The 11,980-nt window shown below is 46.5% G+C and overlaps 2 protein-coding genes across 3 annotated transcripts; both read left to right on the forward strand.

The window, feature by feature from the left end:
* The first annotated feature begins 246 nt into the window (after positions 1-246).
* Positions 247-3,594, forward strand: LOC137880427 (actin, alpha cardiac muscle-like). The gene is made up of 9 exons (XM_068721796.1): positions 247-347; positions 1,382-1,532; positions 1,644-1,772; positions 1,950-2,060; positions 2,154-2,238; positions 2,537-2,698; positions 2,785-2,976; positions 3,072-3,253; positions 3,349-3,594. The coding sequence occupies exons 2-9, from the start codon at positions 1,404-1,406 to the stop codon at positions 3,490-3,492; spliced, it is 1,134 nt and encodes a 377-aa protein (XP_068577897.1). The 5' UTR covers positions 247-347; positions 1,382-1,403; the 3' UTR covers positions 3,493-3,594.
* Positions 3,595-4,519: 925 nt separating this feature from the next.
* arhgap11a (Rho GTPase activating protein 11A) lies at positions 4,520-11,326 on the forward strand. Of its 2 annotated transcripts, XM_068721922.1 has the most exons (12): positions 4,520-4,979; positions 5,735-5,802; positions 5,906-6,002; positions 6,101-6,357; positions 6,461-6,624; positions 6,851-6,988; positions 7,190-7,264; positions 7,645-7,818; positions 7,938-8,067; positions 8,252-8,360; positions 9,034-9,145; positions 9,233-11,326. In XM_068721922.1, the coding sequence occupies exons 1-12, from the start codon at positions 4,851-4,853 to the stop codon at positions 10,720-10,722; spliced, it is 2,943 nt and encodes a 980-aa protein (XP_068578023.1). In that variant the 5' UTR covers positions 4,520-4,850; the 3' UTR covers positions 10,723-11,326. The 2 variants fall into 2 exon arrangements, with proteins under 2 accessions (XP_068578023.1, XP_068578024.1); XM_068721923.1 differs by lacking the exon at positions 7,190-7,264.
* Positions 11,327-11,980: the final 654 nt, after the last annotated feature.

Consider the following 11,980-nt stretch of genomic DNA (forward strand, 5'->3'; position numbering starts at 1 on the left):
TTATCTTTAAAAGGAATAAATGCATTCATGTTAATGTTGTTCTTTTGCATTAAATAATACAATAATTCCAATAATATCCCATTATCCATCACATTAAGTTCATTCTCAACCAACACTTCATTAAGACTGTGTCAGTCGAGGTATTTCATTGTAGAAGAAGTCCCATCCATGTATGTGAAACACACTTTCCTGTGGCTTGTTGATTTTTGCCGGCAGCTCTTATTTGGACTTGTGTGAACCCCTGGCTCCGCCCCTGGTCCCTCATCCCAGGCTGGGTCTTATTTAAAGGGCTCTTCCCACCCTCAGCCTTTGTCCCAGTGGAAGCATCCGCCTACCAGTGCACCTTGGTGAGTACATTCACAACTTGTTTTCCTGATTCGCTTTGGATATCTTTTGTCACTTGATTAGTTTCACAAAGTTGATGTGTCGTGCTTTGAGCTGATGAGACTTAAATAAATGAATGGATGATGTAACTTCATGGCTTTCCCACGTTATAATGACTAACTGAAAGGGATGATGATACAGTTCAAACTGGAGTTACCGGTTATGTTAGGCTGACTGCCATGGGATGTTGTAATTAACATTACTAGATGATGTGATTTTCCATGACAAAGACACTCCATGCTATAGAAAGTATAGACAGAACAACATATGTAGTGTCTCAAACATATCTTCTGGGAGTATCACTTGGATCGATGCACAAAAGCTGTGGAGAAGTCGGCCGTATCCACCCATGCTCCAAGGAATGATGCTAAAAGGCAGCTGGGGCACGGAGCCATGTAGTAATACAAAAGTGCCACGCTGTGCAGACAGATGAGTCCTGGCTTGGCTCTCAGACAAGCTCTCTCAGCCCTGAAATAGCAGGAGATGGAAGTGTTACTTGTTTCACCCTGTTAAGCACAGTGTGGGTGCTGAGCTTAAAATAGACCACAGGTTTCTCTGTTATGCCCCTTTTTGGTGCTACCTCAGCAGCTCTGAGATGTCCCGGGAACAATCCCCAGGCTGCGGTGATATGGTATCAGTAGATGTACAGCAAGGTTGGGACCAAAATAGCATCCCAAGGCATGTCTAATTAGCTCTCTAGGAATAGCACCCATCGAGGTGGCGCCGTATTTGTGTTTCAAAGTGATAATAACTTAAGCAGTTATGAGTGGGTGTTGGCAGGTCTTCAAAGGCACACTGCATCACAGCTAATACATATATTAATCGTGAGGCTATGGTCTAGTCACTTCGTCACATCGTCAGCAAATCCAGCGATAAAGCGTCTGTGATTGTTCAATTATAACAGCTATGTGTTCTATGACGGGGCAGCTTAAACAGCTGTTCCTGATTCTCATCCTAAATCCTCGTTGTGTTTCTTCCCCACCCCTCAAATTTCCAGACCACCCCAGTAAAGCCTAATCATGTGTGACGACGAAGAGACTACCGCCCTCGTGTGCGACAATGGCTCTGGCTTGGTCAAGGCTGGGTTCGCCGGAGATGACGCTCCCCGTGCTGTCTTCCCCTCCATCGTTGGAAGGCCCCGCCACCAGGTCAGCTAAAACAAAAGAAATCTAAAAAAACAAAAAAAAAACAATGACAGAAGAATAAGTAAGAGCAGCTTCTTCCTATGTCTTATGGTCCTCTCGTGCTTCTTCCCTCAGGGTGTGATGGTGGGTATGGGTCAGAAGGACAGCTACGTCGGTGATGAGGCCCAGAGCAAGAGGGGTATCCTGACCCTGAAGTACCCCATCGAGCATGGCATCATCACCAACTGGGATGATATGGAGAAGGTGTGTGTTGACGGCGACTCATTCACAACATTCATGGCAGCTGACCGTCCGCATCCTCGAGGATTCTCAGCCGGGCCCGCCATCGTAAAAAGCTGCTTCTATGCAGAGGACCCGGTTGTTGTTTGTTCAGTCGTGTCGTTCCAGTCCTGACATCAGCTGTTCTCTCTCCTCTGGCAGATCTGGCACCACACTTTTTACAATGAGCTGCGTGTGGCCCCTGAGGAGCACCCCACCCTGCTCACTGAGGCCCCCCTGAACCCCAAAGCCAACAGGGAGAAGATGACCCAGGTACGTCACAGTCACTACTCTACGCTCCGCGTTCACGTCTTTCTTCTCGGGTTGAGACAAACCTTTTTGCATTCTTCTTGCTTTTTCTTGCAGATCATGTTTGAGACCTTCAACGTTCCCGCCATGTACGTGGCCATCCAGGCTGTCCTGTCCCTGTACGCCTCTGGCCGTACCACCGGTCAGTACACCGCATGCTTTTTCACATGTACCCAATTTAGTTTGTTGTCAGTTGCACAGTGAGCTAAAATAAGAGGAAGTTGTGCTGCAAGGGAGAAACTGTTGAACATTTACACTCTGAGGCTGCCTGTCATCTGGATAGATTCCTGTCTCATTGTCAAGAGGAGGTGCTAAGCCCTCTCCAGCCATGAGATGTCAGCAGCATTGTATACTTTACGATGTGACACATGCTCGAAGAGGGCAGGCCTTAACAGGCATGCATAGCTCACTCACTGTGGTCCTTTTTCTGCTTGCCAAAGGTATCGTGCTGGACTCTGGCGATGGTGTGACCCACAATGTCCCCATCTATGAGGGTTACGCTCTGCCACACGCCATCATGCGTCTGGATCTGGCCGGTCGGGACCTGACTGACTACCTGATGAAGATCCTGACTGAGCGTGGCTACTCCTTTGTCACAACTGGTAGGTCTATGTCATCGTGGTTGATTTGTTTACTGAGAGAGGTGTACAAGTGCTGTTTCTCAACGCTCAAACGTTCTGCTCCGTAGCTGAGCGTGAGATTGTGCGTGACATCAAGGAGAAGCTGTGCTACGTGGCTCTTGACTTTGAGAATGAGATGGCCACCGCCGCCTCCTCCTCCTCCCTGGAAAAGAGCTACGAGCTGCCCGACGGTCAGGTCATCACCATTGGTAATGAGCGTTTCCGTTGCCCAGAGACCCTCTTCCAGCCTTCTTTCATTGGTGAGTAATTGGTTCCATTTTTAGTTTTTTAGTTGATAGATCTAATATGCTGTATTTTGTCTCAAAACCCATCTTGTTTGCTTGTCTTCTACCAGGTATGGAGTCTGCTGGTATCCATGAGACCGCCTACAACAGCATCATGAAATGCGACATTGACATCCGTAAGGACCTGTACGCCAACAATGTGCTGTCTGGTGGTACCACCATGTACCCTGGTATTGCTGACCGTATGCAGAAGGAGATTACAGCTCTGGCCCCAAGCACCATGAAGATTAAGGTGAGAGAACTGCAAATGTTTTAAGTCACCACGTTTCAATCACAAAGCAAATTAAGGCTCAATATGAACTGAAATGGTGTTTCCTCTTTGCTTAGATCATCGCTCCACCTGAGAGGAAGTACTCCGTCTGGATCGGTGGCTCCATCCTGGCCTCCCTGTCCACCTTCCAGCAGATGTGGATCAGCAAGCAGGAGTACGACGAAGCCGGCCCCTCCATCGTCCACAGAAAGTGCTTCTAAACACACAACCGACCTCCATCCGACCATGCATTTGTACGTTGTTGTCTCCTGTATATATATGTGTACGTTCTATTGTAATAAAGATAAGCCCTTGTGAGAGTATCTCCTCTACTGTACTTGCTTTCAGCAATACAAATACACAAAATAATGAGTTTGCTGAAACATGGCTGGTGATGCCGTGGTGATGCTTCTACCTAGTGGTTGAAGACAAAAGTGAACTTTCACTTTTACTTGAGAAACTGAACAAATACTGCTATTGTCTTGCTATCTTTCTTATCTCAGGTTATTTCTTTGTTGTGAAGATAATGGATTAATAATGGATACATATACAAATATTAAGTGAAGGGCTCGTGCCAAAAGACTTTTTTGGCACATGAGGTTACACTACATGGGTTTCTTAAAGCCAGGAAAGAGGATGTGATGCAGTCACCGGTGTGTTTTAGGTTTATACGCATATATTATATGACTTCTAGGCAATTTATTACAACATTTCATTTCTTGGTCTTAGTATCTATGAGGAATGGCCCCACTACATGCAACTTCAGTCCTCTACAGTCCTATCATTCTTCTTTAAGTTGTCTCATTCATTGAACATGAATATTGTTTTCAAAAGCATTATCAAATGATGTACACAGAGACAACATCCTGTTCCATAAATGCACAAAAAAACGGGATTCACCAGCTACATCATCAAATATGGGCATTTGTCAGTTACAACCATGAATGTGGTTATGTGTATGATATGATCGTAATACGTGCAGAACAACTGTACTGTACTGTACTGTATGCATCTACCATTTAAAAGGTGCGACTGGTTTGAACTACAGAGTCAACCGGTTGACAAAATGCGTCCACTTCATCTGGCCCAAAAGAGACCTGCCCCGCCCGACGAGGCTGCCCTGGGTGATAAAACACGCCCCCCCCCAGGAGAATGTGATTCGAACCGTTACCAGCCAATCACAGCACAGAGTTGTCGGGAGCGCCGCCGTTTGAATGCTCTGCGGAAACTGTGAGACAGGCTGCCAACCGTTCCGACGAGCGAACCATAGCACAATGCAGTTAGCTAGCTAACGAAGTAAATCGAGGTATTTCATACAAATGGCCGTTTGAGAGGAGGCAAACGTCAACTGTGAGTCGTGTGACACCATTACGCTTTTTCTTTTTTTTTTTTTTTTCGTATAGTTTATGTAACTTGCTAAAACCTCACTGGCTAACGTTAGCGAGCTAACTGCATTGCAACTGAAGCACGAAGCTAGCCGCTAAATAGGTGCTCCATAATGTCGCGTTAGTTGGTTCCTGGTCAGAAGCGAGTGAACGAATTTGTTGCGACGTTCTTCTGAAAGTACAAGTGTGTAACAATGAAAGTCATGGAGAAGAATGTGATGCGTCTGGTGGCTGTGCAACACCTTCGCGCAGCGTACGGGATAAAGACAAAGAACTGGAACAAAAACAAAGCGGCCAGCTGGAAGTCAACAGCCAGCTACTCGGTAAGTTCAACAAAAAAATAAATATCTGTCGCCAATTCACTGGCGTTTTATTTGCAGTTAATTCTGAAGCTTTTCCACTTGACAATCCGTTGTGGCAGACCACGACTCAACAAGTTCACAGCATCAGCCTCGGACACACTGTTATTTATTTTAAAGCAATTGAATCGTATTAGCATATTACTGAAAGCATCCCCCACTGATGAGACCCGTCTGTTCACAGGCCGTTGTCGCTCATGTCAGTCAGTGCAGATGCTTTGTTTGGCTGTTCCCGAGATTATTCACGCCATAAAGTTCATAGAAAGCCGAGGCTAACACCACAAACAATGGCAACGGTTTCTCTAAACTCTCTATGGCAGATTGTTGTGGGTGTATTTGGCATTTTGACAAATAAAAACTTGTACCTGCGGTAGGATAAATTACATCTAGAGGATATGCCGTTCCTAATAGAATGGCAGGTAATGTAATAACTGAAGGCCCTGTTTTCTTCTTGTGTACTTTACTTGTAATTGGCTCTCAGGAGTCACGAGGCCTGTTGCAAGAGACTTTGTGACTTTTCAAAATGCACACTGAAGTTCTGCATTAGCAGGAAATGGCTCAAACTTTAGCTTGGAAAAAACAAACTTGTGACATAGGTGATCGGTTTAATAGCGTTAACAGCTGATTGGGCTTTTTCCTCATATGGTGTAGCCTTCCTGTTTAACATTTAACATGGATGAGTAATGTGTTATTTTGAATTGTTCCATTGTTTCCCTCAGACAAAGGTTTTCGGGGTGTCCCTGGAGAGCTTACCGTATTATAATATGGAATGTGGGAGCGTGCCGAGGCAAGTGGATATGCATATTTCCTTTTTAGTTTGAGCCTACAGCTGGCAAGTTATTTCTTGTCCTCTCAGGTAAATATATACTAATATTTCTCTGCCTTCTTAGCTTCCTGGTCGACGCGTGTATGCTGCTGCTGGCACATGTCGACACAGAGGGCCTGTTCAGGAAATCTGGCTCTGTTGTTCGCCTGAAAGCGCTCAGGGTGAGTGATCGCTGACGTTTACCCTGGATTCACCGAGGGACCTTGACCCCTGAGAGAGAGAGGGGTTGTTTTCAGAGTGTGTTTTTTGTCTTGTCCAGGCAAAGCTGGATGCGGGCGAGGAATGCCTGTCCACCGCGCTTCCCTGTGACGTGGCCGGTCTGGTGAAGCAGTTCTTCAGGGAGCTGCCGGAGCCTGTGCTGCCCACGGAGCTGCAGGAGGCCTTCCTCAAAGCCCAGCAGCTCCCCGCCGAGGAGGACAGGACCTCCGCCACCATGCTGCTGTCCTGTGTTCTACCCGACAGAAACCTAAGCATCCTGCGTCACTTCTTTGACTTCCTACACAATGTGTCCAAAAGGTGCTAGAATATATTAAAAAAAAATTTGGACTGCTTTTACATCTAACCCCCAACCCCCCCATTTACATCATGCTTTTTTGTCATTTTCTTTGTGTAATCACAGGAGTGCGGAGAACAAGATGGATAGCAGTAACTTGTCTGTAATCTTGGCTCCCAACATCCTCCACGCTGGAGACGGTACGGAGAAGATGAACGCCAACACCGAGAAGCGCCTCAAGCTGCAGGCGGCCATATTGCACAGCTTCATAGAGAACGCCCACAACTTTGGTAGGACGCGATGCATCTTACCTTTGTGTCAGTCCAAAGCTTTTCAGCACTAAATATGTCTCTGTCTGTCTGTCTCTCTCTCTCTGTGTCTGTGTCTCTCTCTCTCTCTCTGTGTGTGTGTCTCTCTCTCTCTCTCTGTGTCTCTGTCTCTCTCTCTTTCTCTCTGTGTGTCTCTCTCTCTCTCTCTCTCTCTCTCTCTCTCTCTCTCTCTCTCTCTCTCTCACAGGTGTCTTACCGCAGTTTCTTCTCGACAAAGTTCCAGCCATGATGGGCTGTGAAGCGGGGGGTCTGTCCCCTACCGATGGACTTGTGGAGCTGGACTTAAACTCAGGGATGAAGAAGAGACACAGACGCAGCTTCGGAGGTAAGACCGTGTCAAAAGTGCAGTTTGCGAAGATTCCATTCAAATGTCAGATAGATTCCAGTTGCACTGGAAATATCCAGAGACATTACACAGATATGTTTAACTCAAATGGAGCAGTGACTGTAAAATGAATCATTTCACTTTGAAGCAGGTTTAGTCAGTAAATACTGTTTATACGCTTGGGTTTGTCTCACATTTCAGATATGGTCAATGGTGCCCTGAATAAGATAAAAACTAATAGAACGCCCACAAAGGTCCCCCAGTCAGACAGTCTTGGTAGGTACTGAGGTCAGACAAAATCAATGTTGCCTGTCCTATAGCATGATGATACCGGAGCGATCCATCTGCTCTGCACATAAAAACAATACGCTTTCTGCAAACCGACTCAAATTTGCCGTGGATGATGAACAATAAGTCATGTGAATAATTGTTAATCGCGCTTTGCTTCAGGTGTCTTTATTGGCTTGTGTTTTTTTTTTTGCCTGTCTTGTCTGTCATTTGCACGGATCATCTTCCACAAATTTCAGTCGAGACCTGCTGATTCTTTCAAGTGCCTTGGCTCAGAATCGTCTTTTTTGGAATGTTTTCAAATAATCAAATATGACAAACTAATGCAACGCATCTGAAGATTTGAATTCTCTTGTGATTTCTGCCAGTCTTTTCCTCTGCAACTCCTGTGATTGCAACGCCAACCTCAAAACGAAAGCTTCCCTTGGAATCCGGCCACTCTTTCGGATTCTCAAACAAGAAACGTAGATCTGTCAAAAAGACCCTCGGGATAGAATTACTTCCCAACACTTTGTTCAGCGGAGCCTCCACTCCTGGATCAGGTATTGATCGATGAGCGATGGTTGTTTGATCACATGGACGTCTATTATCCTGCTGTCCCTACAGCTCGTGGTTAAGCGTACATCTTCTCACCCTCCCCCTTTTTTCTTCTTCTATCTAGCTTACAGCGCTTCGGGGGTCTTGGACTCTTCCCAAACTACCATGTCGTCAGCGGGGAAGTCTAGAAGGCAGTCTGCCGTTTCTGTGAGGAGGAAGAGCCGACGACTCGGCAGCAGACACGCTGTCAACAGGTACGCTCCAGTTAGCCTTCTGAACATGCAATCATCTTATTTAGATCATACATGATGCCTTAAAATGCATGGTGCCACACAGCCATTCGTTTCCCCACTTGCCTCTTATTTGTCTTTTTAAAAGATGAATTCAAGGCGTTTCTTAGCTTATACTGACGATCGTTTGAATGTGTTTCTCTGTCAGGGTGGAGTCTGGGAGAGCCGGATGCTTTTCTCCGAAAGTCGACAAGAAAGAAGCGCCGCGCAAATCCCTGCGCTCCAGATTCAGCCTGGGGAAGAGCAGCAAGGAGGCTGTAAGTGTGGCTCCCCGACAGACTTCACATTCCACCTATCTGCTTCACAGATAGACTGTTGTGGGGGAGGGGGGGGTGGGGTGGGGGGGTATTTTAACTGTATTAAAATCAATTAACATTTGCACATGGGTTTTTTTCTTTTAACGGGGTAAATTGTTGCACGTTAGCACTTTTCTTATCGTGTGGCGTTCTAAGTTTACTTTCATTGGCTAACACATGTAATCTAGCAATGCATGGTTCTAAAAAGAATGTGGAACGTTTTGTAACATTGCTTAATAAATTGTTTTCCTACTTGTGTGGTACGAAGCTATAGCTGATGTCCTGTGACTTACTATCTCAGGTGACAGAGTGTTATTATGTACTATATAAGAGTATATTAAATATATGGTTTTGGGTGAACTGGTAAAGGTTTACGGTGTACAGCTTTCTAATATTCTATAGTTCTATGTTGTATACATGACGTAATAAAAAGTTGATGACCAACAAATCCAATATCTGATTTCTTCTGAGTGACGTCTGAAGAACTAACTACAACAATCATTGAATTAATATATTAATGGTGCGTTTTGGGTGACACCTGTGGGGTCCTGTTGGTATTTTTAACCAAATAATCCACTAACGCCTCCTCCTCTTCTTTCATCTTCCATTTCTCATTTCATGCTGGTGATTAAAGGGATCTGAGTCCATTGGCTGGCGACTTGCCACTCAGGAGAGCACCACCAGTTTTCATTTCACCAACAAGACGGAGTTCAGTCCGTCCGCTGTGCCTAGAAAAGAACCCAAAAGTGAGTACCGAATGGGGGAAAAACGTCTAATATTCTAGTGTAATGTCCCCCCCCCACCTCCTCACACTAATATCCCATGTTTTACAGGCGTCAAGTACATCAGCAAGTCTGAGGACAACTTGCTGACCCCCCAATTTGGCTCAAGTGCCCACCGGACCTCGTGGAGCGGGGAGACCCCCGTAGGAGCCCAGGCGTTCAGCGGAGGATCTTTCGCGGACACCCCCATGAACATGCGCTTAAAGAGCAACTACGTGTCCGAGCCCACCGTCGCCGTGCCGAAGCCCCCAGCGGCGGCCGGCTTTCCCAAGAAGCTGTGTTGCGCTTCCAGCTCTGAGAGCCTGGAGAGCGAGAGCTCCGTCGCTGAGGCCCGGAGCCGGACCGGTCCCACCCTTCTGAAAATAAAGAAGGTCTTCGCGGAGTCGGGCAGCGACCTCCGGACCGCCGTACAGGATCCATGCAGCTCCATGGAGACGGACCCGGCGAAACCAGCAGACGGCGTCCTGCTCCCTCCACCAGGGACTCCCCCAGTCAGAGTTCTGTCTGTGGACACAGAGGCCTCCAGCTTCTCAACTCGGCACAGCCTCCTGGCTAACGAACAGAACGTTACCTTTGGCCAGATTGAAATTGCCGCTTTATCTCCTCTGCATATAGACAGTGTAGTCTTTGAGCCCGGTGTGTACTGTACCGATAAGAGTCTCTATGCCGCTGCCATCAGTAGCCACAACGGCTCCATGGTGGCGGCCTGTGAAGCGGAGGTGGAGCAGGTGAACTGCAGCAGGTTGGTTGACGCTCTGGACATCCAGAGTCCCGCTCACTTCAAACTGGGCGTCTCCTGCGGGCTGCAGTCCACTCCATACAAGCTGGGCCTGGACCTCAGAGATGAGTTTGGTACACCTCCAAAGATTGGCACTGTAGTCTGCGCGGCACCCGGAGGAAATGAATCCTCCCCAGAGAGTGGCACCAAAGTCCCAAAACGGCAGCCCCTCTCACCGCGCAGCCTGGAGAGCAAGAAGCGCCAGGTGGCCGACCACATTCATCACTTCAACAAGCTCACCCTCCATTCTCCCAGAGGCCCCCCGGCCAAACACGTCAGATCGCCGCTCAAGTTCCAGCGCACCCCCGTGCGCCAGACTGTCCGCAGGATGAACTCCCTCCTGGGGGAGAGCAGGAGGCCCTGTAGAAACGCGGAGCTCGCCGTCGGCCAGAGCGGTCGGGTGGTGAAGGCGGTGAGCCTGGAGAGCGGCCTCTCCCCTCGCCCGCAGCTTCGGCCTCACCGGGGAGAGGCGGCGCTGCCGGGACCGTCCCACGCCGTTTGTCCCGTAAAGAAGCCCCCTCCAGTCCCACCCAAGAAGCCAAGCACCTTGGCCCGTAAACCACGGGTCACCGCTCTGTCCGACATGACCAACAGGGTCCAGCCAAAGACCAAAGTGGACGGTTCTGTCCCTGATCCGTCAGGAGGTCAGAAGCCCCTCTTGCAGCAGGTAGTAGAGAAGGACATGAGCCATTACAGAGGTTCACCTCGAAACCCCCTGACCCAGGTACTGCTGATGTCTGCCACCAAGCCTGTAGATTTATAGTTTCAAGTCTTTTTGCGTTTCCTCCTCACTGTGCAGGTGTCTGTCTGGTAGGACTACTTGACATTAAACATTCCCTCCTATATATTCATTTTTTCAGGGCTTTTAATTTATTTTTTTAGCTACGGTAGGTGATGTTAGGGTCTTAATGGGAGATTTTCATATGCCATAAGTCTGTTTTACTCTAGTAAAACAAGCATGGGAGTTAAATATCGACGGGATTATGTCGCGTCGTGTTTAGACTGTAGCCAGATTATGTGACATGTGATCGACTGAATGATTGGAAATGTTAGAATCAAAGTCTTTTGCTTTATATTTATGCGTTTTATATCTAATCCTTAGTTAGATGTCCTTTTTTGATGGAAAAAAAAACAACTGTTTACTGAAGTCTAAGCTGTTTCTTAATTACATAATATTTTCTTACTGGCTGTCATGAACAGAGAGAAGAAAAATGCACCTTTTTTTTGTTGGATTTTATTCGTGAGAAAAAAAAGCCAAGCAGTATTGATTACATTGTCTGCCCATTAATTTCAACCCCAGCCACCAGGAACATGCTCTGCTATGTGAACTGCTTCAGACAAATAAACTCAAACGGCATAATACTACACGATCTGTTCAGTGGAATTCTTCTTGCATACCTGTTGGAGCCACAAGGGGGAGCAGTACAACCACTGATCTGTGTGGCACGTGTTCTTATTGTAACCAACCCAGACTGATCCGTTCCAACTGGATCCTGATGCAACAGTATTTAGTTGAGCTAATTAGCTTCTGGTTTATTTGAAAAGATAGCGCGTGCCTTGTTCTGGAGAATCCGTAAAATAAATGTTATTTCCGCTCAAGTGTAAAATCGTTTTTTGTTTTTTTATTATTTATAAAATATTTGTATTTTATTTAGTTTTTTTTTATTCTCACAGCCCATTGGGAGGCTCTCATAGTGAGCACGTGCAGAGGGATGGATAGGATGAGCAGCTTATTATTAATATCTCGGGACTTATGCAGACTCGGCGGTTGGGCCGCGACCACGTGTTCAGCAGATGACTATTTCAACTTTATAAAACAGAAAAATGTATCAGAAACTTATACAGAAAATCCAGGAAGTCGCCAATTATGTTTAAAGATATGGGCACTTTGAATGTTACTCCTATAATATCCTAATTCTAATTGAAGAACAGTCTGGGTGCTGGAGCTTATTTTCCAGACTACCATTAATAAGGCTGAACATGTGACTTTGTATATTTAACTCATTTTATGTTTTAATAAA

The sequence above is a fragment of the Cebidichthys violaceus genome, unplaced genomic scaffold (assembly GCF_023349555.1).
Source record: "Cebidichthys violaceus isolate CVI_PGR_0920_01 unplaced genomic scaffold, fCebVio1.0.p SCAF_28, whole genome shotgun sequence".
Classification (NCBI taxonomy): Eukaryota; Metazoa; Chordata; class Actinopteri; order Perciformes; family Stichaeidae; genus Cebidichthys; species Cebidichthys violaceus.